Below are 22,621 nucleotides of genomic sequence, written 5' to 3'. Positions count from 1 at the left end.
GAAATAAGAGCTAGAACTCCCCCTGTGAATATATTAAGATGCTTTCTTCTATGATTTCAGAAATCCTTTCCAAAATGAATTTATGTTGAAAATCAGCCAATTACCACGCTATGGACTTTTTTTATTTACTACAAATTCATGGCAGTATCAGTAAAAAGTGCACTGTTGTCATTAAGATGCAGATCTTGCTATGGTTATCTCAGTCTTTATCCCCGTAAGTTATTAATATCTGCAGGTTAAACTACTGCACCTCCTGAACGTAGGTTTGATGCAGGTGACCACTTGAAAACTTAAGCTACTGCATTTGCATGGGCTCCGAGAAGAGCGTGCTATGGTAAGAAAGCATTATACTCTCTGCAATAGCATGAAACTCAAAGGTTATTTATGGAAAAAGGTTGGCCAAGTACCCGCTAACACTGGAAGTGGCATGCATCAGCTGGTATGCTTACGTGTCCTGCCGGTGAGTCCCCAGGGGGCTGGGAACAGCATACTCCCGCCAGGCTTCACCTGTGGAGGTTTTGCCCTGTGAAACGTGGCCACCTTCCATGCTTTCCCTGTTTAGTTTTTCTTTGACAGGGATGTCTTTGGGCAAGCACAGGCCTAACTTACCTCAACTATAGCTGTGTCCCACTGTACGCACGCTCCCCAAGCAACAGGCGGGTGGACTTAACCTATGAGTTAACACAAGGCATACGTCTTGCCTTTATAATTCTAAGTTATGTATCTATCATTCGCAATTCAGGTTCTGCACTGATATAAGCTACATAAATGTAAATTAGCCTGAGAGTCTGGCCTGGGCTCAGACGGGGCCTTTGGGATGGGCTGCCAAGGCTGCCTGCTCCCACCAGCAGCAGTTCTCTTTTCGAAATTGCTGATCAGACCGATATGTATCTCCAGAGATAGATACGTCTGTCCATGTAATTGATTGGCTTTCTAAATCCTGAGTATCTCATTTTACCTACAAGTCCCAAGAGCTTTCTCCAGGTGGCAACTTTGGGTTTTTTTGTGGTTCTCATTCTTCGTGGTGCCCCTGGGAGGCAGGCGGAGAGTCCGAGGCCGCAGCAGCAAGGCGGGACCCGGGAGAGCTCGCAGGGTCATGCCGGCGGTGCATTCCCACAGGAGAATGTCTGTCTGCAGAGAAGTGAAGCAGACAAGGGCAGAAATTCAGCAGCTGCTCATGTTTTGGAAATGACAGGTCAGGAGTTCTTTTTCTTTTTTTCTCCTTGTTCTCAGTGGAATAAAATAAAATGGACAGGACTGGCCTTAAAAGTTCAGGGACAGAAAAAATAGACCCCCCTCCTTCATATAACAAGACTTTTTCATCCTTAGGTAAAGGAGATGTAAAAATTAATTTTGAATATCTGCAGATTCCCCTAAATGTGCTACTTATGGACATCTAGCACTCCTAGTACTGCACCTAGCTTTGCTAAAGGGCTCATGGGACAAACTGCTTCTGTAAGTAGAGACTGAATAACTAGTCTTAACTGCTTTTATTTTTAGCAGCATGTTTCAGCAGTTGGTATAGTGCCACATCATCAGCTTTTTGAGCACAGGAGCAGCCTCAGCCTAGAGGAGATGCGAACAGATACTCATGTACCCCTGCAGATAGCCATCACCCTGCCTCCACTCAGGTGAAAGAAAGAAATAGGGGCTGAGCCTGGCTGGGGAATAACTGAAATCCCTCAAGAGTATTTTGCCCGTGGCTGTATTAAGGGCAGCATGGCTGGGCCTCCAGTATTGAATTTACCAGCTGTCCGTGCCATCCAGCTGCAGCCTGTTAGCAGCCAGGGTGAAAGCTGAGGTACAGCTCCTTAGCTTAGTTTTAATGTAAAGAGTACAGACATGTTTTGCTTCAAAGCAAATTTGAAATGAAGATTATATCAGCAATACCAAAGTGTTACACCACATGAATAAAACTAGAGCACAAATGTGTAAATATAAGTGTTCTTGTTGGTTTATTGTTCTTTGTATGTAAAAGGAGCTTTATTGTACAACTTACACAACTTTAAAATGGAAAAATGGTTAAAAATGTTTACAAAAAAGCATGTTCTTAGAAAATGATGCTAGCAAAAACATCAGGAGGAGGGAAGCAAAAAAAAATCTTCAGTTCAGTGTGCAAACATTTTATAAAAATAGAAATACTAACTCTACAGGTAGCATTTCATGATAAATTATTTAAATAGCATATCTACACCATTATGTGATTAACTATTACAATGGCAATGAGAAAAATAATTTATAAAAATACAAGCAATGGTATACAAGATGACAAGAAAACATATAACACAACATTAGAAATTGTATTTGACATTTTTTCTTTTTTCCAATGCCATTTCCTTACTGGGAATACATCTGCAAAGAAGTTTTGACTATGTACAGCATTAACTTTTTAGTACTACAGTAGCTTTAAAGTGTTAGACATTTGAACTCTGCTTAATCCAAAGGTTTTTCTCAGTCACACAACAATGAGGTAATATTTGTACGTAAAACTTTCACTGTGTTCATTTCTTTTCCTTTTTTGAAAGGACAAGGAAATATTATAGGTATAAGGATGCTGCCCCTTCTGTTGGGGAAAACAGTCTTTTCTTGTACAGCAAGCCCTCTCTCTCTTTTTGCAAGGAGCTCCTGAAATTCTCTCTAGTCCATGAAGAATTCCTTCTTCTGTAGCTGCGCATCACTAGTTAACAATAATTAGTGTGCAGTGGCACAAATAGCTGGTTTGAATGGTTACAGATTGTGGTCATTGTGCCTCTCTGCAATCTCCTGGTTTTGTGTCAGGCCCACTGACCAGCGGTCAAGCACTGCAGACATTTCACAGCACTAAATAACCGCCAAGATGGTAAATGGCATTCCCTCATCTCTAGCACTATGGATGAGATGGGAACTTCTATGGTCTAAAGGGATGCAATTTTAGCACTGCAGGACAGCTGCCTGCCAGGCTACCAACTGCCTTGCACAAAGAAAGGAAAAGCCAACACCGAGCTCAGACTGAGAAAAACAAACATCCCATTCCCCACCCCGCCGCTTCTCCCTGCACCTCAAAGCCTTTATGGGAAAATTGCTCTTTGTAACCAACACATCACCACTATCTGCTCCAGACAAGATTTTTTTCTCAACTAAACCCCCTCTAGTTTCTATATAGAACAGACTTAATAAATAATCTATATTTACAATCTTACAGTCATTAAGACTTGTAACAATGATTAGGTGGATAGTCTTGACGCATTTCTTATTGTTTTAATCAATAATCCCTCAGTCATTATAACATCAAGGATAGGCAAAAAATAAATATTTTACAATTTCAGTATTTTATCTACAGGCCCCTTTCCATCCCCTCCAAAGAAGGAAGGGGTTTAAAGCATCTGTGGCATGTAGAAAAGGAATGTTTTTCATTACTATTATTTTTGTGCCTTTTTAACCATAAAAAGTGATGCACATGCTGGTTTCCTGAAGGACAGCATAGTGCTAGCTGAGATGGCAGTGCTTTCTGGCATCATGTCTGAAAGAAAACATTTAAAAGGTAAGAAAGATCTGCATCTAATCAGGAAAAAACAGTATCTAATTGTAACTCATGGTTTTCGCAAAGCTGATGTGATCCAGTGTGCCAGTTTTTATCCTCTTTCTCCCTCCCACCACGGAAGTCAGTTTTAGGATATCTGTTTTGTCCTGTGTAATAGAGCAACTGATCTAGCTCACCACAAATAGAATAAAAGGCTGCGTTTTCACGTGAAAGATAAGTCATATAAAACAATAATTTCTCCAACTGATGTAAACCAAGGTAGCACAGCCCTCATTAATAAATTCCTCTCCCCATAAAGACAAGACTTAAAGAGTTCACCCTCCCACCCAAAACCCCTTTTCCCCACACAATGAAAGGTCTTCAGTTTAAGTAGTCCACAGCACATCCAAAGATGTTCTTTTTACAAAATGCTACTCCATGGGACCTCCAGTTAGAGAGGCAGTGACACTGCACTGTGATAAACAGCAAACAAGTGTCTTTCCTACTGAAAGAAGTGTGCTTGTTCAGTGAAGACAATTCTCATTTGCAAGACACATTTGTTTCCTTCCACTTCAGCAGAGGTCAGATACCAAGCACGTTCTCACTTTCATTCTCTCAAAAGCATTCTCTTGAGGCAGGTCATGTGTTTCGAGTCCACTTTTATGCAGAAAGAAGAAAGGAAGGAATAATACAATGGTCCCAGGATTTGTAAGGCTAAACGTTTCAGAAGGTGCAATACCAGCATTTTTAAATAGTCTCTGGATCCAATAATCTTGTGATTATGGATCTGTGAAAAGAAAAAAAATAAGATATTGAAGTATTTGTGTGTTATGCACGATTATCTTAAAGACAGTAATCCCTAGAGATATTTATGACTTTGCTTTTGAGCAAATCAGGGTTTTTTGCATGTCAGACACTACCCTCTTGCTTGCTGAAGTCAGTTTTTTATATTTTCACACTGGACAGTCAGCTCTATTGATTTATTCTAGTCGGCATTTTAGAGGAGAATCAAGATCATTTCGTATCTGGACCTTAACAGGTATTTCTGATACTTTGAAGTAACAGGATAGAAATATGCTTAGATTTCATATATTTAAGATTTTAACTGTGAAGATTGTATCAAGATGTCCTGTTTCTGCCTTCAGAACTTGAGATTTACCCATGGTCTTTCATGACTCACTTTCCCTCTTAGCTCATGTTTCTTGATCTGTACTATTTTTCTTGAGAACAGCTTTCTTAAACCAACTAACTTAGGTAGCATCTCTTAAACCGAGACTTTCCTTACCTCTGCATTCATATTTAAGATCTGAGAAAAACACCATTTCTTGGGAGAAGACAAATAATCCTAGCCGACCGCCAGCATAGGTTTTATCATAGATTGGTCCCGAGTCTGCCATGATTTTCTTCCCTTCATACATTACAACCCTACAAAGAAACAACAGGTCAGCCATCTTCAGCAAGCTTTGTCTTCGGTTCATCTTTACAGACACCTACTTTTCTTGTTATAATTACTGAAGATAAGAGGATGATGCTCACCTGATGTAACCAGTCTTTGGTCTATGGCTAAGACGCCATCTGTATGCAGTGAAGTCTTTCCAGCCTATGTGACGAGGGTCATGCCACAAGGTTCTCACCTGTGAAAGAATATTTTTTTTTCCCCCCATCAACTGAAGGCCTGAGACAACATAGCCATTATTTTGACATGGAAGTGTCTTGGTGGTCATCATCATGATTAGTAAAGGCTTAAATAACTCATTAGGCTCTGTAATAGGGTCTTGAAATCAACTGCATTTAAATTTACTTTTAAATAAGTAAGTAGGACACTACTCCACAATTCCAGAAAGAATTGACTCGCTGCTGCTGGAAAGCCTGTCTGAAGCATGCAGTCCTGTTAGAACAATAACTTTGTAATTATTCGCAGTCATGCAAAATATTGTATAAAACTTTGTCAAGACTACACCATTCTGATCAGTATGTACAGACCCCCTTGTAAGCATCTAACTTGCTGAAAGAACAGCCTGCCTCACAACGCAGAAGAGCAGGTTATCAAAGCGCCACTCTTACCTGGCCAGGTGTGTTTCCTGTGTGCCACAGAGCATTACGAAGGTGTTCTCCTGGACCGGTGGTGGAATTCACAACTTTGATGGAGAGACCCGAGTAACCTTGAGCTTTGGTTGGTGTGGAGTCCCAGTAAGATTGGGTGATCTGCTTCCACATGACAACGTAGAAACGACTGCTAGATTGGTAGCCAAATACAAAGCCAGCATAGTCGTCATCCCTTTCTGTATTGATGAAGAAGGTGCCACTGAAGTCCACAGCATTGAATTCATCAAAACCTACAGGGGCATTAGAGGAGAAAGTTTTAGGCGCTGCTCTTTTACAGTTCTTAAACAGCTTCTTAATGGTTTCCCATGTTCTCTTTGTCCCCCTGCCCCCAACCGAAAACCCCCCAAACAGTGTGATTTTCACCTTACCGACTGCAAGGCCAGGGTCACAGTTGACTGTCTGAACCAGTTCTTTACCCTGGTGACGAACAACCCAGTTTGGATCGTTTTGGGATGTTCCTTTGGGATCCAAGGGAATCATCTGAAATCTTCGGAAATCAGTCTCACTAATGTCCACATTTTCAGGGCAGATATCATCAATGTCTGGCACGCTGTCCTGGTCAAAGTCATCTTTGCAAGCATCTCCACGTCCATCACCTGAAGGACACACGTAATTTCACCATTACATCATCATTGTTGTTTGCTTCTGAGTCTTACAACTTTGAGTTTAAATCTTAATTGCAGATCTCTAACTGCTCAGGTACTGCTAGCAGACCCACTACAGAAGCCACAGCTGCTACTGTATAAATGCCCTTTCACTCCAGCCTGATAGCAACTTATTCCTAAGTTGGATACACGGTCGTTTTCCACTGCTTGCTACTCTTGAGGTGCACTATAACAACAGTACAGACATTCTATCTTTGTTACTTCAAAGTTTTGTCCAATCCTAAACAGTGTGGAAGACAGTATCAAACTATTAGAAGTTGCTCTTAAAATGTCACTATGATACTGGCCATCTTACCATCAGAATCAGCTTGATCTGGGTTGGCAACCAATCTGCAGTTATCTTTGTCATCAGGGATACCATCGTTGTCATCATCATGGTCACAGGCGTCACCTTTTCCATCCTTGTCATGGTCAGCTTGGTTGGCATTGGGCACATAGGGGCAGTTATCAAGATTATTTTGATGGCCATCTTCATCTATGTCCTGGTTGTTGTCACACTGATCACCTATGCGGTCAGAATCAGTGTCTTCCTAAGGAAGGTGGAAAAAAAAAAATCCTATTTTAGCTTTTTAAGTGGCTTTTGAAGACATTCTTAATTGCTAGAATTAATTGGGCTTTCTGCTTGCTTTAGCAAGAGCAGAGGTGGATGTAGTGAGGTATTAGGATTAACACATGCTTACTTAAAGCTGCCTGTGCCAATTGCTTTTGGGCTGCTTTAGCATTGCCCTGGTTTTAGTGTGAATACACGAAAGCAGTGTGGTCAGTAGCTTCTCCTCCCTTCTGCCACATGATTCTTCTGTCACTAGTCTACCATACTAGACACAGGGTACTCTACCTTCCACCTCCTCTAGCAGCTCCCTGGTTCCAAGGGCCAGATAAGGCAAGGACTACTGCATATCTAGCCAGTAGAAACTATAACATTAAAATATAGACTACCAAGTCTCGGTTTTTACAGCTTCCACACCATATAATTTTCTTCATCAAAAAAGCCTACAATGCTCTTCATGCCTGTGACTGATCACACAAGACAATTATTCCCTTAGTGGTCAAAGACTGCATGAACTGCTGTCCTTGCTGATTACATATTTTAGCCAGTCATTTGCTTAGTCAGCTTATGAAATAATTAAAACAATCCAGTCTTCCCTGAGGCTGCCTCAAGGTTTAGTCTAGCAGTCTTGTCAGCGCAGTGGTGGATGACCCTGGTGTTGGTGCAAACGGAAGGCATACCACACAGTTTCAATAGCTACCAATTCTGCCATTTGAAATCTAGTATCTCTTCCAATCAAGCTCTAGAAGCAAAGTGTTCAAAACCAACATTAGAGTCCTATACTAAGATTTCAAAGCGTTAGGAGAAACGTTGCCTGAAAGGATCTTCAGGCAGTTTCCACTGAAGTGGGGAAGCAAAGCAAATTATGAAGACCAAGAAATCTTGTACTATTTGTTTAAATCCTTTAAGTAACACTGATTTTAGGCTACATGACCATAATACACTAGGTTCCACTGATCTGCAACAGCTTTTCTAACCCTTCAAACATTCCAGTTATAACCATGAATTATTAAACTTACAGCCTTGTACTTGACAGGATGGCACAGGCTTTATCTACTTCTGCCTTCAAATGCGGTTTCTTTTTGTTGTTGTTTTTTAACTAGCAAGTTGTGCGAGAGCATGGACCCCCCTAAACTTTTATTAAAAGGGTAGTCATAAAAAGTGTCAGAATGTATCTTTTCCTTAGAGGAAAGCAACCTGCACTGCCTTCAGCTAACTACTAGAAGAGTCATCTTTTGAAATGCAGCTGTTTTGAACTTACGGACAAAGACAAAGTCATTCTTTAATTTAAGCAAACACAGCACTATAGGCTCTGAGGAGGGTAGGTTCGTACCTACCTAGGTTTCAGACAATGGTCCCAGGAATCTCATATCCTCACTATGAGGATCTTGACAACCAACCAACCCAAAAAATGTTTAGGAGACAAGTACACACAGTAGTCTCACAGATCTTCATTAGAGTTACTTTTCATAAAATATCTATCAGCTCTTTGAACTCTGAGGGCATGTTATTTGGTAAAGGCACCGTTTGTCACAAATCATTCTTATTGATCTTCCAAGTCAAGTTTAAGCTGTAACTTGTTATTCAAACATCTTCTACAATACACAACATACTATGTTTTATATAGATAGAAGACTAGTATTATAAAAACCAAATCCCCCACCTGGTCAGGGTTGTGTTCCAGTGGACAGTTATCACACTGATCTCCAATGCCATCTAAGTCTGTATCCCTCTGGTCTACATTGTAGACATATTGGCAGTTGTCCCTTTCATTAAGGACCCCTGCAAAATTAAAGAGAGTTGATTAATAAAAGTCAGGCATCTAAATGCTGCAAGAGGACTGTATAAAGCTACCACATACTTCCCGATACGTTTTTGAAAGCATTTTGAGCAGCATTTGAAAGCTTTGAAACTTGACTCATTAGTAGCTATGCCACACTTCTGTCCCTACTGCCTGTGAGAGTAGAGCTAGAAATACACACATTTTGGCACAGTTGAATTCAAAGCAAATTTCCGTTAGCTCAAACTATTACTTCAAGTAGTTTATGTACCGAGACCACCAGAGGACAACTTTTATGTGTTCAGGGATGAAATTCTGGTAGGAAATCAATGGTATATTGGGTACATTTGATCAATTTGTGGTTGGAAAACCATTTAAAATGAGTGATTAGAGGTCACCTACCATCTCCATCAATATCCACTGCACAAGCATCTCCTTCTCCATTGTTATCAGTGTCAGTTTGATCAGGGTTGTGATTGTAAGGGCAGTTATCACAGCGGTCACCAACATCATCCCTGTCATAATCATACTGTTGTGGGTTGTAGATGAATGGACAGTTGTCCTGCAAAATCAAGAAGTCAGGCTTTAAAGAGAGTCAAATTACAGCTTAATGGACTCTGTCTATGCTTGTGCTGCTACACGAAAGGAGAAATGAAAGGCAGGGAAACAGTTAAAGTTGAAATGCTTCCATCTCAAGACACCCTGTGGCTTGCACAAGTGCAGGAATGGCTGAATAAAGATGAAGCTTCACTCCCAAAGCTCAACCAGCTGCAGAAAGTTTGTCTGCACACAGTTATGCATATTTATGGTTTCTAGGAGACTGCTGGCACTAACAGCTATCCTATGGCCCTCTCAAGATTAAGGTCAGAGGCTAGACCCTAGCCTTAGAAAGGGGAGTGGGAGAGCTACGTTCTCGAAAGCTGTTTGTGTGGTCTTACCCGATCATCAGGAATGCCATCATCGTCATCATCATTGTCACAGGCATCACCAATCCCATCCTTATCATAGTCTTCCTGCCCAGAGTTGGGCAGATTAGGACAGTTATCCTAGAAAGGAGAAAATACACAGATGTGTTTATTCCTGGTACGATTACAATAGGGATTTTAGCAGGTAAAATTAGGAGTAAACTAAAGGCAAAAATCATAATGCCTTGATCAGGTAAATGTCATCTTACTGTAACTATCAATTTTAGCTAGTCATTGCTGTGAGGATAATTCTTAGAAAGCCATAGTTGAAGTCATTTTTAAAACAAAGACTAGGCTGCTTTCGAGACTTACCCTCTTTTCTTCCCCTGGAGATTTACATCTGTCAGGGGAAAGCTAATATGGGTATAGTCTAAACTAGAGTCTTCTGAGAAGATTTGTAATGAGCATATATAAATTGTGAGGCTTTCTGCCCCGACCCCTATTGTAGGGGTATCTAAAGAAAGAGCACGAGCTACCTAGCAATACCTCGACAATAGTACCCTGACACAAAGGGGTATTTTACCGGTTTTATTTGCAGAGTTTAATAGCTCTAACTGAAGAGACTTACTTTATACCTCAAACCTAAAGATACTTTGTTTATTTCTCACGTAGGCTGTTTTAACAGTAGATAGGAAAACAAGATAAGCTTACTTTTTTACAGTGGTAAGTAGCATTAGCAACACAAACAAGGTTCTCATTTGGCCATCCATCCAAGTCAGTGTCTTCTCCACAGATTATGCCATTGCCAGCATAGCCTGGTTTACATTCACAGCGATACATGGGGTCACTGAAGTGGCCAAGGTAATTACATTTGGCATTCTTGTTGCAGTCATGTGTTCCATCTGTGCATGGATTACGTGGTTTGCAGACCTAGAAGACCACACAGAAGTTAAATCCTATAGAAACATCTTTTTATCCCTCATTTTTCCACAGACTCAAGTAAAACATGGGGAATACATGCTTGTTTTGATCAGAGATCCCTCATTCAGGAAAAAAAAGCCCTATACATTACTTCCACTCTCCAACTCCAGCAGCAGTCTTATTACCAATTATTTTTCTTGTTCAAACCTTATTCATTTTCAAATGGAACCAAGTACTGAAATATCTAAGGCACATATTGTTGTATCGTAAGTGAATACTGATTAAGTTCCTGTCCTAAAATTAACATATAACACCTGAACCTTCCATGGCTGGGAAAGGCAACAATTCTTAAAACTCTTTTTGAACTCCAATAAAAACTGCTTAATACTCCTCCTGTTCTTAACCAGAGAAGATGGTGTTTTAATAACTGTCCCAAGTCTTTCTTCCCTGAAATGCATAGGTGCTTTCTGTTGTTTAGAAACTTTGTGAGATTCCATAACCCAGAACAGTTCTCAAGTTGATGATACCTGTTTGTTAGCCATAGCATCCTCAACACTGCGACCAAATGGCTGAGTCCCAGTGAAACGTGGTGGACAAGGCAGACAGTTGTACCCAGGTTCAGTATTCTCACACCTATGGACTCCATTGAAGACAAAGCAGGCATCAGGAACCTCTTTACACTGAAATACAAGTTTGAGATATAGGAGAACAACAGTTAGCATTATAAAAAAAACTCGTTTTATTCTCCCTTCCCATTTCCTTTCACTCGCTTTTAAGAGCGAAACTAGTTCTCTTACCTCATCAATATCTTGGCAGTGGACACCATCACCATGGTAGCCAGCAGGACAAGCGCCACACTTCCAGGAACCATCAGGGGAGCTGGTACATGTTGTGCCCGCAAAGCAGGGATTAGACAGACACCCATCTGAGAAACAAACAAGAAAGTGTTAAGACGAGGGATGCTCACCATGCTACTACACTACTGTATTTGGCCAATGTGCTGGTTTAAAATTCTAGTACTCGTGTTTCACAGGGTTATGTCAAATTTAACTAGTGTCTTCAAGATTGTCCACAACCTTTAGAAGTTCATGCAAAAAATGGATACTCACCAATTGGACAGTCCTGTTTGTTGCAGACCTGAGTCCCTCTGGCTTCACCTACACAAGTCTTGCCACCATACTGAGGCTCAGGATTATTGCAGAGACGGCTACGTTTTTGAAGTCCTCCTCCACATGTCACTGTGCAAGCATCCCATGGAGACCACGGTCCCCAGTTGCCATTAACTAAAGGAAATCAGAAGTTAGAAGATGTGTAGTTTTAAGTTCAGTGGTACAGCTAGTTTCTACCCAACATAGACGATTACTTTCATAGTGATAACACTTTAGGCATTGTTCAGCCATAAGTGACAGAATTAATGGACTCCATGGAAGAGCCATAGAAAACAGTTTAGTTTCATCTGAAGCTAACCTGTGATGTTTTACCTAGCCCACCTCTAAGTTTAAAGAGAGGTTACTACTAGAACTAGATTATATAGCAACTACTCACAAAGTTCACAGTTTAAGCTACTGAACAGTAGTTACCACCTGGACATACTTACTTGGGCAAGGATCTTTCTGGCAGGATTTGTTTTCTCTTGCCTCACCCTCACAAGGTTTGCCATTCAGCTGTGGTACTGGAGAGTTGCAGAGACGAATTCTAGTGATGATGCCCGTGCCACAAGTGACAGAACATGACGACCATGGTGACCAGTGACTCCAGCCACCATCCTGTTTAACTAAAGGGGAGAGATGTCTGTTATTAATGAGTTTCTGAAGAACACACTTCAGCTGTGCAGCACCTAGGACATAGCCAGTACTAGAACTGTACCAAAGACTCCATATATATTGGATGGCCTCAGCACCATCACAGATGGTTGTTTTGTCACTAAAGACACCGCATACCTTAACTGGCCTCAATCTGTCCTGGGAGCAGTACCCAAACATGCTTATTTACCGCATTAACTATCTGTTCCCCTTTACCCAATTAATATAAGCCCTTAGAACTAGAAGGCAATGCTCCGTCCCAGTGACGGAGCTACATTGCTATCTCTGCTGTTAACGTTAAGCCAATAGAAGCAGCCTGTCTTGGTGTGATTAGATTAAGTACTTACATCTCTTATCACATTCCTGAAGGTGGCAAGTCCGAGTCTGTACAGAAGACCCTTCACAGCGGTTATTGAGGCTGTCACAGGATCGTCCTCTCTGCTGAATCCCATTTCCACAGGTCACAGAACATGAAGTCCATTCAGACCAAGGAGACCATCCATCATCTGCATAATCGCTAGCTGCAGAGGGGATACAGCTCTGAATAAGACTCCAGGAATGTGTTCTTCCATAGTCTTTCCTCCCACACCTCTTTCCATACACACACACGCAAAGACAACTATCCTCAAAAGCCAGACACATCTTCCTTTTTTGTACGAGATAAAGGCCATGAACTCAAATGTTTCAATGCTCATGTGCATCGCCTAGATGATTAACCTCAGGGAAGCATCAGGCTAATCTTACTCCAGCGGTGCAAGGCTATATCCAGTTGTGGCACACTTTAGGGCAGCACACATCTCACTAGATGAAGCCAACTGCTATAGAAGTGTGAAGGTATTAGGTACTTACGCCAGCATCGGGGGCAGCACTCTCCATCAGGCACAGTGGCATTGGAACAAGGCATGAGAGGACAGGACACTTTCCGGCATATAGTGGCAGAGTTCTATAGAGAATTGTGAGAACTACAATAAGCAAATGGAATGTAAACCATGTCTGGAGTCTGGTCAAGTGATAAAGAGATCTTTTCTGCAGCACATCTAAAGCAGACGCCTGTATTTAGAGCCATATACATCCCAAGGGTAGTCCCAGGTATTTTTAGTCAAACTTCATCTCATTCCCATTCTCACCCCTTAATTTTCAGTCAAGAGCAGAAGTATTTTGGTTTTACAGAAGCTGATCCAGAGTAGCTACCAGATGCTGGCTAGAGTAACAGACTATCACTCAAAGTATAAGGTCAGACTTCAAGGGAATGAAACAAGAATGAAAAACCAGCTTTCTTTTCAGTTAATATGGATTTAAGCTGATTATATGGTAAAGATAAAGTGAGTTTAGTGGACTCTGCTCAAGAGCAATGAAATCTGTGACTTATACTTAGAGGTCTTTGATCTTCAAGCCAAGCAGGCAGGGTAAGAACACCCACCTCCGATCTCAATGAGAGCTAAAGGGCAGCCTGTAGTTTTTTGCTTCTTGAAGACAGCAGCTCAGTCAGAAGAATGCTCTTACGATTACTATTTTAATCTCACCAGGCAAATTACTATATTAAGGCAATTACAGCTAACAGAGTAAGAGGGTTAGTAGGAAAGAGGTAACTGTGGAAGTCACAGTATAATTTGCTGACTACAAGACAGAAGAAGTAGAGACCTATAGAGCCAGATGCAGAACTTTGTGAGATGCCTTGCATTGCACATGTACAAGTACTCAGCCTTTGGTTTCTAAACAGTGGCAGGCTAATTAACCCACTCTTTGGTAGACTGGTACTTCAAGATGGTTTTGCTGAAGGTATATTTTAAAGGGAGCAAGTAAAAAAATTTAAAGAAACTTTGAAACTTACTGTTTTGGTGTACTTCTACAACATTCCACAGGAGTGGAACACAAAGCACAAATATCTTGCTAGGTGATCCTGAGATTTGAACAGCTAAACTAAAGTCTGGAAGGGATTGCTGTTCTATATAATCTGCAGCAACTAACAGGACCCAGCTAGAAGCATTTGTTAAAGAAAAGCCCCACAAATACGTTAAGAGCCTTTACCGAGCACTAGAATGTCTTTTCCTACTAAGCCAGCAGGAGGTTCACTGAGGACAGAAGGTGGATCTAAAGTATTCCAGGGAGCAGAGTTGACAACACTATAAATTTTTTCTGTAGATACCAATGTTTAGTTTACTCGAGAACTTATGTAAAGAATACAGGTATTCCCCAAATTAAGGAACTAAAAGTGTGTTAACAGCTGTATCAGAGTGATGTTTTGTATAATTTTCTGAGATACGGCTGTTGTAACACTGTGAAAGTTGCATTTATATCAGAGATCTAGTAGGATGAAATAACTACTCAGTTTATCTGGCTACTGTAGTATGCCTAGTTCTGTTAGAAAAAGTGAATCCTACACAGAGAACATGATTTAGAAGTGTCTGTTAATTTCAACTCATGAATTTATATACACAGGATTTATGAATATGAGGAATCTTACCTGACAGGTACATTCCGTGCAGCTGTCAATAGTCCACTCTTCTTTATTTTTGTGCAAGATTCCATTATGAATGCACACTCCAGGAGTGATCTGGACCACTTTGGCAATGATTTCATTTTCTTCAGTCTTGGAAGGGGCAGGCAAGTGACAGAAGCAGAAAAATACTAGAAGTTAATACAGAAAACACCCTTTTTCACAATGTCACAATTTCACAAAAGTCATGAAGTTATTACTTTGATTATTTTATTATTTTGATTTTATTACCTTTATTCAGGCTCTCAAAGGACAGGTTATAATTCATTCACTAAGTACCAGTTAATGAAAGGTACCATGAATTTAACCAACTCACCACTTTTCGAACTCTGTCTTGAAGCGTTGTTACCATGGACCGGAGCCCTTGCAGTTCCACAAACATATTTGTTAGTTCATCACAGGAAAAGCCACAGACTGCTTGGATGTCCTTTGTTTTGTGGCCAATGTAATTAGTGCGGATAGCTGGGCTGGAACCGTTGATGGGGTTGTCCAAAGTAATGATTGCACTAGTGGCTAAGAGACAAACACACATAAATTAAGTTTATTTTTTACCGTGTGCATTTATCATTCCAGGGTAACACCTGCTAAAACAGCTGCCACCAGATTCATTAGATTAGGATGCCTGCAGAAATATAATCTTATTTCTTATGCAACGTGGCTTTGCATGTCAGCATACTTCCAAGTTCTGTTTCAACTTGTCTTTCTAACGTAACGAGGAATCTTATTTTTCAGAGGCCATTGGATTCAGAAGATTGCAAACTTACAGCTGGAGCAGCCTTTGTTTCTCAGGATAGTTTCCAGAGTTGTTCCGAACACAAACCGCACATTCTGCAGCAGTCCCTGTGGACAGAGGAAGAATTACAGCTACTTGCAGTGTCTGCAAGGGAAAGAAGTACAACTTGCCTGAAGAGAGCTTGTAGGCACTTGAGGTCATGCGAGATCATTAGGAGTAATTTCATGACAGACAGATGGGCAAAGTGAAACACGTTGCTTTCTTCTTCTTAATGATAACAAGCCCCGCTTCCTAACATTCTCAGCCTTGACAACAAGGACTGGCAACTCCCCAGGCAAGAAGGAGAAGCCCCATGAATTTATCTTAATCTCACATAGCTGAGCAATGAAGCTACGGCTACCTGCTTGGAAGCTTCAGTACCCTCTTATTGCTGCAGGAAGTTCTATCCTTGCAAATCTAATGCTTCGTCCTTCAAACTCCTTTATTAATGTTTAGTACATTTAGAAGTGGCCCGTATTACGTGTACACAAACTAGTCAGTGGTAGAACCCTTTATCCCTATTTGTTACCCGTGGCTTTGCAGCTATTTAGGCTGGTTGAGTAGCTAACACACCTTCAAGGCAGATGACTGAAAATACTAAGCAAAAAACACAAGTGGAAGTCTTACCTGAAAGTTGTCATTGACTCCCCCTTTGGCAATGCGGAGCCTGGCACTGCTGGCCAGGTCCCTAGTGAAGATGTTCTGGATGGGGATATCCAGTTCAGCATTCTCCATTTTCTCACATCCCACGTAGAGCTGAGCTCGGTCTTCCTGCACAAACAGGGTGATATTCTTCCAGTGTCCTGTAGCTAGCAAGGCATCCTCTACTGACACTAACTGCTGCTTGCCATCACCAGAAAGGCTCAGGTCCAGGGTGCCTGCCTTGCCATTTGATACTAGGCTGAAGACATGACCAGAGCCATCTTTCTGTTCCACAGACAGCAGCGTGCCTCTACTTTTCTTGGCTTGCCGGAGAGTAGCCAGGAGGATGAAGCCCTTCTCAGCATGGATGGCATCTAATAAGTCTTGGAACTTGGAGTCAGGGACAGCAGGAATGCGACTGGCATCTTCAATGCGGTAAGCAGGGCTGGAGGATTCTGGTCCCTTCACCAGGTACACCCCGGGTGCCCGACGCCCAGCTCCCTTCCGAATGAAGCCGATGAGTTCAAAGAGATCAAAGACACTATTATCATCACTCCTGGACTCTGCAGAGAGATCAGAACAGGCATCATGAGCAAGGGACAAGATGCCGAGTAGGTGCGTACCTCCCATTACATATTGGCTCTTGGTGCACATCACACGAGGTACACACCTCACACCAGAGCACAGACAGAAGTTCTGGTGGTACGGCAGCCCCACCAGGAGCTGCTGTGCAGCAGCACACGCACATTCTCGTACAGGAGCCAGTCAGCACCGGAGTGCCAGGTACCCACTGACAAAGGTAGCGGCCGCTCCGGCACCTCATTAGACCGTAGCTGAGCAGAAACAGCCAGCAGAAGCCCAGACACCAACATGCCCATGCTAGAATACAGCAAAGCGAGTTTTCTTCATCCAGCTGGGTGACAGCAAGCACAGCAGCAGCTTCCCTATCACACCATGACGGTGGTCTTCGTCGGCTGGTCCGTACCCCACGTCCCCCCTTGCCCCTACTCAGCGTGGAGACGGACGAGCTACGTGCTCCAGTCGCGGCAGCTCTGCACTTCTGCCTGAAGGTTACACAAATTCTGCGCCAAAGTTTCCTGTCCCAGCCAGCTAACGCACAGGTTAAAAAGTTCTGGTTCATTGAAAGCTCTGGAGCTCTTCAGCACCGAGCACAGCTTCAGCTGCTTACACAGACACCAAGAATGCGACCCCCTCTCGTCCCCCCGTCCCCGACGGCTCCGCGCACCAGCCCCGAGCCGGCCTTACCTGCGGCACGCCTGGCCTCCGAGGCGCCGAGCAGCAGCAGGAGCAGGAGGAAGCCAGTCGTTGCCCCCATGGCAAAGGTCTGTCTCTGAGCCAGCCTGGGGACAGGCACAAGGAAGAAGGTCACCGCGCTGCCGTCGCACCCTGCGCCTCCGAGGACGGGCGGCGGGGGGCACCTGCCCTCTCCTCGCCGCGCAGCCTGCCCGCCTCCGGGGGCCGCTTCAGCACTTACCTCCGGGGAGAGCGGTCCGGGCGGGCAGCACCGGCCTCCCGCACCTCTGCGTACCAGCGACTAACGTCCCGAGGCAGCCCGCGGCCGTGCCGGTGAGGGCGGGCGGCGCGGCGGGTCCCGGTGAGCGGCGCTGCCGAGGCACTGCGGGCGCTGGGCGCCGCGCGCGCCTTTAAAGGGTGGCTCGCATTCCTGGGCGCGCGGCGGGCCAATCAGCGGCGGCGGGGCAGGAAGCGGGAGGCGGGCGCCGGGCGGCGGCGGGGCCGGGACAACTTTCCACAGGGGCCGGGGGCGGGGACGAGGCTGCCGCCGCCGCCCTGCCCCGCCCCGCCGGGCGCTCCCGTTGGGCGGCTCCGCGCCCGGCCGCGCCACTTGGGGGCGCCCCGCGAGCTTGTACGGGGCCGGTGCTGCGGGGCCCGAGCCGGGCGCGACGCCGCCGGCTCCCCCGTCGCCTTCTCCGCCTGCAGCGGGGAGCCGCGGCGAGGCCGTCGGCGCCCTCGTCCCTGACCTGCGGCACACCGCCGCTGGCACCCGTTCCCCACCGCTCCGCGCCCGCCCCGCTACCCGCCCGGTGTCCCAGCCCTGCCCTGCCCTCGGGCCCCTCGGCTCCCGGCCGCTCGCACCGGCCTCAGCCCCGCGGCGAGGGGCAGGGGTGCCCCGGGCCGGCTGTGCCCGCCAGCCAGCCGTGCTCCCGGGCAGCGCTTGAGGGGGCGCGCCCGGCCGCAGGTGGCTACCGGCGGCCCGGCCGGGACCTGGGGGCGAGGTGTGCCTGAACGCCGCCGATGCCGGCTGTCCTGAGTCACTTAATGAGCGCCATTAATTCACTTAATGAGAAACCTCTCCCACCGGTCGCAGTACATAGCGCCCGGGGCGGCGGGTGCGCACGAGGGGGAGCAAGGCCGATTCTCCCCAGCTGCTCCTGCCCACCCGGGGAGGGCCGCGTCTGTGGGGGAAGGGGGCAACGCTGGCGGGGGGGATGGCTGGCCGGAGGAACGGGGGAGCCCGGCGCCTTCCCCTTCCCACTCCTCCTTGTCACTGGAGCGGAGTGCCTGGGGATGACCCTCGGTTAACGACTTCACTTCAGGAATGAAATGACTAATGCTGTGCTGCCGCAGCTGAGAGTCTCCCGTAGCGGGTTTCTTTAGCGAACAAAATGACTAACATTACCTCAGCCAAGAATTTCCCCCATAAACTGGATTTCAGGTAAGAGGAAAGCTCTTAAGGGTTAAAAAGGCAGGCTCCCTACGTCATGTCCTACTCTCCTATAACCAAAAGTAACTTCAGTGTGTGAAACGGCTTTGAAGTAATCGCATTCCAAAAATGGTTAATTCCTCCGCATTCCCCGGTCTTTGTATGCTTGGCATGTGCTCCTGTGGAAAGCCGAGTGTCAGCGAAGGAGAAGGATCTCATCAGGCGATTGCGTGTGTGGTGAGGGAAAACTGGAGTGAGCTTGGCAGCCCTGAGCAGTGGCTGAGTTGGACGCTCAACAGAGCTATGCAAAATGCATCAGGCAGTGGGACTGGCTAGTGTATGAGGAGGCATTCCTGCTCCACACGTTATCTCAGGAAATGCCTTGGGAAATTATTGACCCAAAGAATGAGATAGCTGCAGAACTGTGTATATTAGGTTAAAGCCAAAATGGTCATCCGTCCTTTTAACTTGAGATACGACTATACCATCTGAAGTTGGCCACCTTATTGTATCATGATTCACAGAAGAAAAACCTTAAGTGTCATAAAAAACAGAGAGAAGCGACATGATGGTGATGAGGAGAGCCCCACCAGGGAAAAAAAAAATCAGCAAGAGAGAGAGCAAGAAAGAGACACTGCTCCTACCTGGACAAGTTTAATTGATAGGTAGTGTTAATTCTTAGCAGTCAGCCCAGTAAGCCCTTTACATACCAGTGAGTTTTTCTGATGGATTGTCTCATGGAAGCCGAAGGGGATGCTGCTCATGTGAGCTTGTGTCTTGGAGCCTAGGGTGTTACGATCAACCTTTTCTTCATGTGGAAGTAAGTCAAGCCGGGGTTAGATTATGTTAAGTGAGGAGTTTGGGGCTGGCAAACAGGAACTATCCACTTTAAAATGAGAAATAATGTCCAAAATTTATCTCTTGTTTCATTCAAAGATGTGTGGATGAATCTGTAATCTTTTTTCAGAATATTCCTGCTTTATAGGTATTATGAGATTTTAAATTTGGACAAATCTTTAAATTTTAAATAATGCCTTTAAAACATGAATTTGACTTTGAACTATCTCATTACACCAGAAATACACCACAATGATTGAGGTCAAAATCTGACCCGTAATTTCAGCACATTCTACACTTCTAGGTTCAAATTCTTACTAGTGTTTAAACCTGGCTTTGTTGACTTCTGTAGAGCTATTACCAACTTACATCTTTCCAGCTGAGCCAGAATTTGACATTTACCTCTGCTCTAGTAGGCAAGAGATAACTGACTTGTTAAAACACTTTCAGTGGAATTTACCTGTTGTCATTTGGACGTGTTCAAGAATATGAGCTCTGTTAAAACTGGTAGCCAGGTCCTGGGAGTGCATGGATGTTTTATTTGATTAATCCATTGTTCATTCTCTTGCCATGAATCCTGGAGTCACATCCTTTTTCTTGCTTTTGCTTTAGTTCAGAATCCTTTTATATTTTCATTGAATATTCATTGCAGAATGTATTTACAAGTCCAAAGCTTCTTAGTATTGCTTCATTTGGGACTGTAAAAAAAAAAAAGTAGTTGCAAAAAAGCAATGGATATGCAGTAAGTAATTGGGAGAACATTAATAATGGTTTCACTTTTGTGAGTGTAAATGTGGTCTGACTACATTGTAGTCATTGGCTCAGACGTAGTATGTTCATGGGTGCCTCAGGACTGGAATAATTAATTTCTCTTGCAGCACCATTCATTTAATTGGTGATATATGCAGAATTAATTTGGACTCTGGCAGTTAGTGTACACAGAATAATTTTGCTTGCTGCATAAAGCCTTCAGTGAAAAAATTCAGAGATTTTTATAAACTCTTTATTGACTTCAACAAACAGATGAGTTTTCAGTGGGAGGAGTGGGACCGAAATATTGATGAGTATAGCTTCTGAAGTGCAGATGTGGATATAAAAACTGAGGAAATGTAAAGCTGGTTCTTCAACTGTCTGAGCTCTGTAGTATCTCACATTTTATGCTAGATGAGATTATTGTACTCCCTTCTTACAGTCAGTATCCTCCTCAACAGAAAGCTGAAAATCGAAGTTAATGCGCTATCATATCATCATATCATATCACAGAGGGTTTCATGTCCCTAAGCATAATGGTACAATATACAAAAGAATCGCAGATCTGACATGATATCAATATGTAAATGATAAAAAAAAAGTCAATCAGCGTGGTTTCAAGTATGGTTTGATTCTAGGGCAAACCACAAAGAAATACAGAGTTGCTATAATAGAACTGCACTTTTCTTTAGATAACTAGACCTTCTGCCTGGAATCTCTTTAGAATGTTATTCCCTAGCACACAGAAAGAGAAATTTCTTTTCATTTAAGGTTCCATAAATAGAGAAAGAAATCTTAATAACCTATACTGAAACTGTAATTTAGGGGTAATAGGACAGACAATGTACATTGGAATGATGCTACTGAAATGCATAGTATTAAAACAATTCACACCATTTTCTCCGATATGTTTTAGTCACATGGAAGGAAAGCTTTAAAAATATATGATATACCTTTTTATAAAGGTATAAAGTATACAGATATGAACGTATAAATATATAAAATATCAACTTCATGGCACACAGCATTGAAGATAGAGTTACCTTGTTGTATTATTTCTATTATTATTATTATTATTATTAACATTATTCAATTTAGCAAAGATCTAAAAAGTTTTACTGATGCACAAAATTCTTTTGGCTTGGTTTTGGTGGAATTCATTTTGCCTACCATCTGAAAGGTAGACTTTTAGTCCAGGTTTGCTGCTTAGGTCCTTCCTCTGTTAAATAGTCTTCAGATTCATTTATTTTAGGATGATATGATCCCCTCTTAGAGGTGCTCTGTGTTTCCCAAAGAAACAGCTAACTGGTTTAGTTTTAGTGGCAAAAGTCAGATGAGAAAGTTCTTACCATTCATGACTTTACTCTGTAGTGTATCCTCTGCTGGTGTTTATTGTATTGTCGGTAAGGAAGCCAGTGGTTAGCTCCCAGAGGAGATAGATACCTATTGGAGGAGTGCAGATTTGAATGCAGGGCATAATCCTTCCCCTCTGGGGTGGAATTCAGGATATTGTTGTTCAGCAAATCTATGTCATGTCTGTGAAAGAGTCACTCTACATAAATTACAGTTAAAAATATGTTGGTGCACATGTTTGGCAAGGATACTCTGCCTATCGGTGTTCTTTCTTTGCAGGCACATTCCCTATGCAAACCGTAGCTGTAAGATGCCTGCGTACACAAATCAGATCAGATATTTTTTGTCTTCAAAGTTCTTGCATTGAATGCAGGCCTGTTCCCATATAAAAAAATGTGTGGGAAATGGCAATGTCTGGTTAATGGATAGCTGGCTTATTGAGCTGAGATGTAACCCCTTAAAAAGCAGAGATATTTGTAACTGAATTTCTTCTGAAATATGATGAGTGTGCAGGACATTTGTTTGCTATTAGTCAGATTTTGGGGTTCGCAAAAGGTACTCCAGTTTGATGAGAAGAATATGCTTTAAAGGAATTAACTGTAGTGACAGTTTTTTCTTACAGGAGTTGCATACAGTTTTGTACTACTGTAATAATGGAGAAAAACTTAAACCATTCAATAATTTGTAAGCCTTTTTTCCCTAGGAGGAAAAAGCTTTTCTTTTTAAGAAATAGTTAGAATTTGCAGTATGAAGCAAAAAATACACCCCCAACCCCCCACCCCAATCCTGAAACTAAAAACGTTTACTGTACTTCAGATTTCAAGTAGGTTTCCTTTGTCTTTGAAGGAATAAAGAGGAAAAA

The 22,621-nt window shown here is 43.2% G+C and overlaps 1 protein-coding gene across 1 annotated transcript; it reads right to left on the bottom strand.

Annotated features, from left to right (window-relative positions):
* Window positions 1–1,932: 1,932 nt before the first annotated feature.
* On the bottom strand, window positions 1,933–17,816 carry THBS1 (thrombospondin 1). Its single transcript, XM_056346960.1, has 22 exons — window positions 17,632–17,816; window positions 17,403–17,497; window positions 16,122–16,699; window positions 15,487–15,562; window positions 15,039–15,235; window positions 14,690–14,815; window positions 13,075–13,168; window positions 12,573–12,746; window positions 12,021–12,197; window positions 11,533–11,706; window positions 11,221–11,348; window positions 10,951–11,103; window positions 10,214–10,432; window positions 9,536–9,643; window positions 9,000–9,159; window positions 8,481–8,599; window positions 6,566–6,800; window positions 5,974–6,201; window positions 5,564–5,835; window positions 5,036–5,133; window positions 4,785–4,924; window positions 1,933–4,286 (listed from the first exon to the last, which is right to left on the bottom strand). Exons 2-22 carry the CDS (start codon window positions 17,470–17,472, stop codon window positions 4,279–4,281), a joined length of 3,534 nt encoding a protein of 1,177 aa, XP_056202935.1. The 5' UTR covers window positions 17,473–17,497; window positions 17,632–17,816; the 3' UTR covers window positions 1,933–4,278.
* Between the last annotated feature and the right edge of the window lie 4,805 nt (window positions 17,817–22,621).

This window comes from Falco biarmicus, chromosome 7 (genome assembly GCF_023638135.1).
Source record: "Falco biarmicus isolate bFalBia1 chromosome 7, bFalBia1.pri, whole genome shotgun sequence".
Classification (NCBI taxonomy): Eukaryota; Metazoa; Chordata; class Aves; order Falconiformes; family Falconidae; genus Falco; species Falco biarmicus.
The sequence above is the reverse complement of the archived record's forward strand: the minus strand, read 5'-3'. Positions and strand labels throughout refer to the sequence as shown.

What these genes read in the sequence shown, in the direction of transcription:
- THBS1 (XM_056346960.1), bottom strand. Translation starts at nt 17,472, where the DNA reads ATGGGGGCAACGACTGGCTTCCTCCTGCTCCTGCTGCTGCTCGGCGCC. An exon ending in CAAACAGGACTGTCCAATTG is followed by an intron (nt 11,349 to 11,532) that starts GTGAGTATCCAT and finishes TTTGTTTCTCAG; the next exon opens with ATGGGTGTCTGTCTAATCCC. An exon ending in TGGAACACAACCCTGACCAG is followed by an intron (nt 6,801 to 8,480) that starts GTGGGGGATTTG and finishes CACCTTCCTTAG; the next exon opens with GAAGACACTGATTCTGACCG.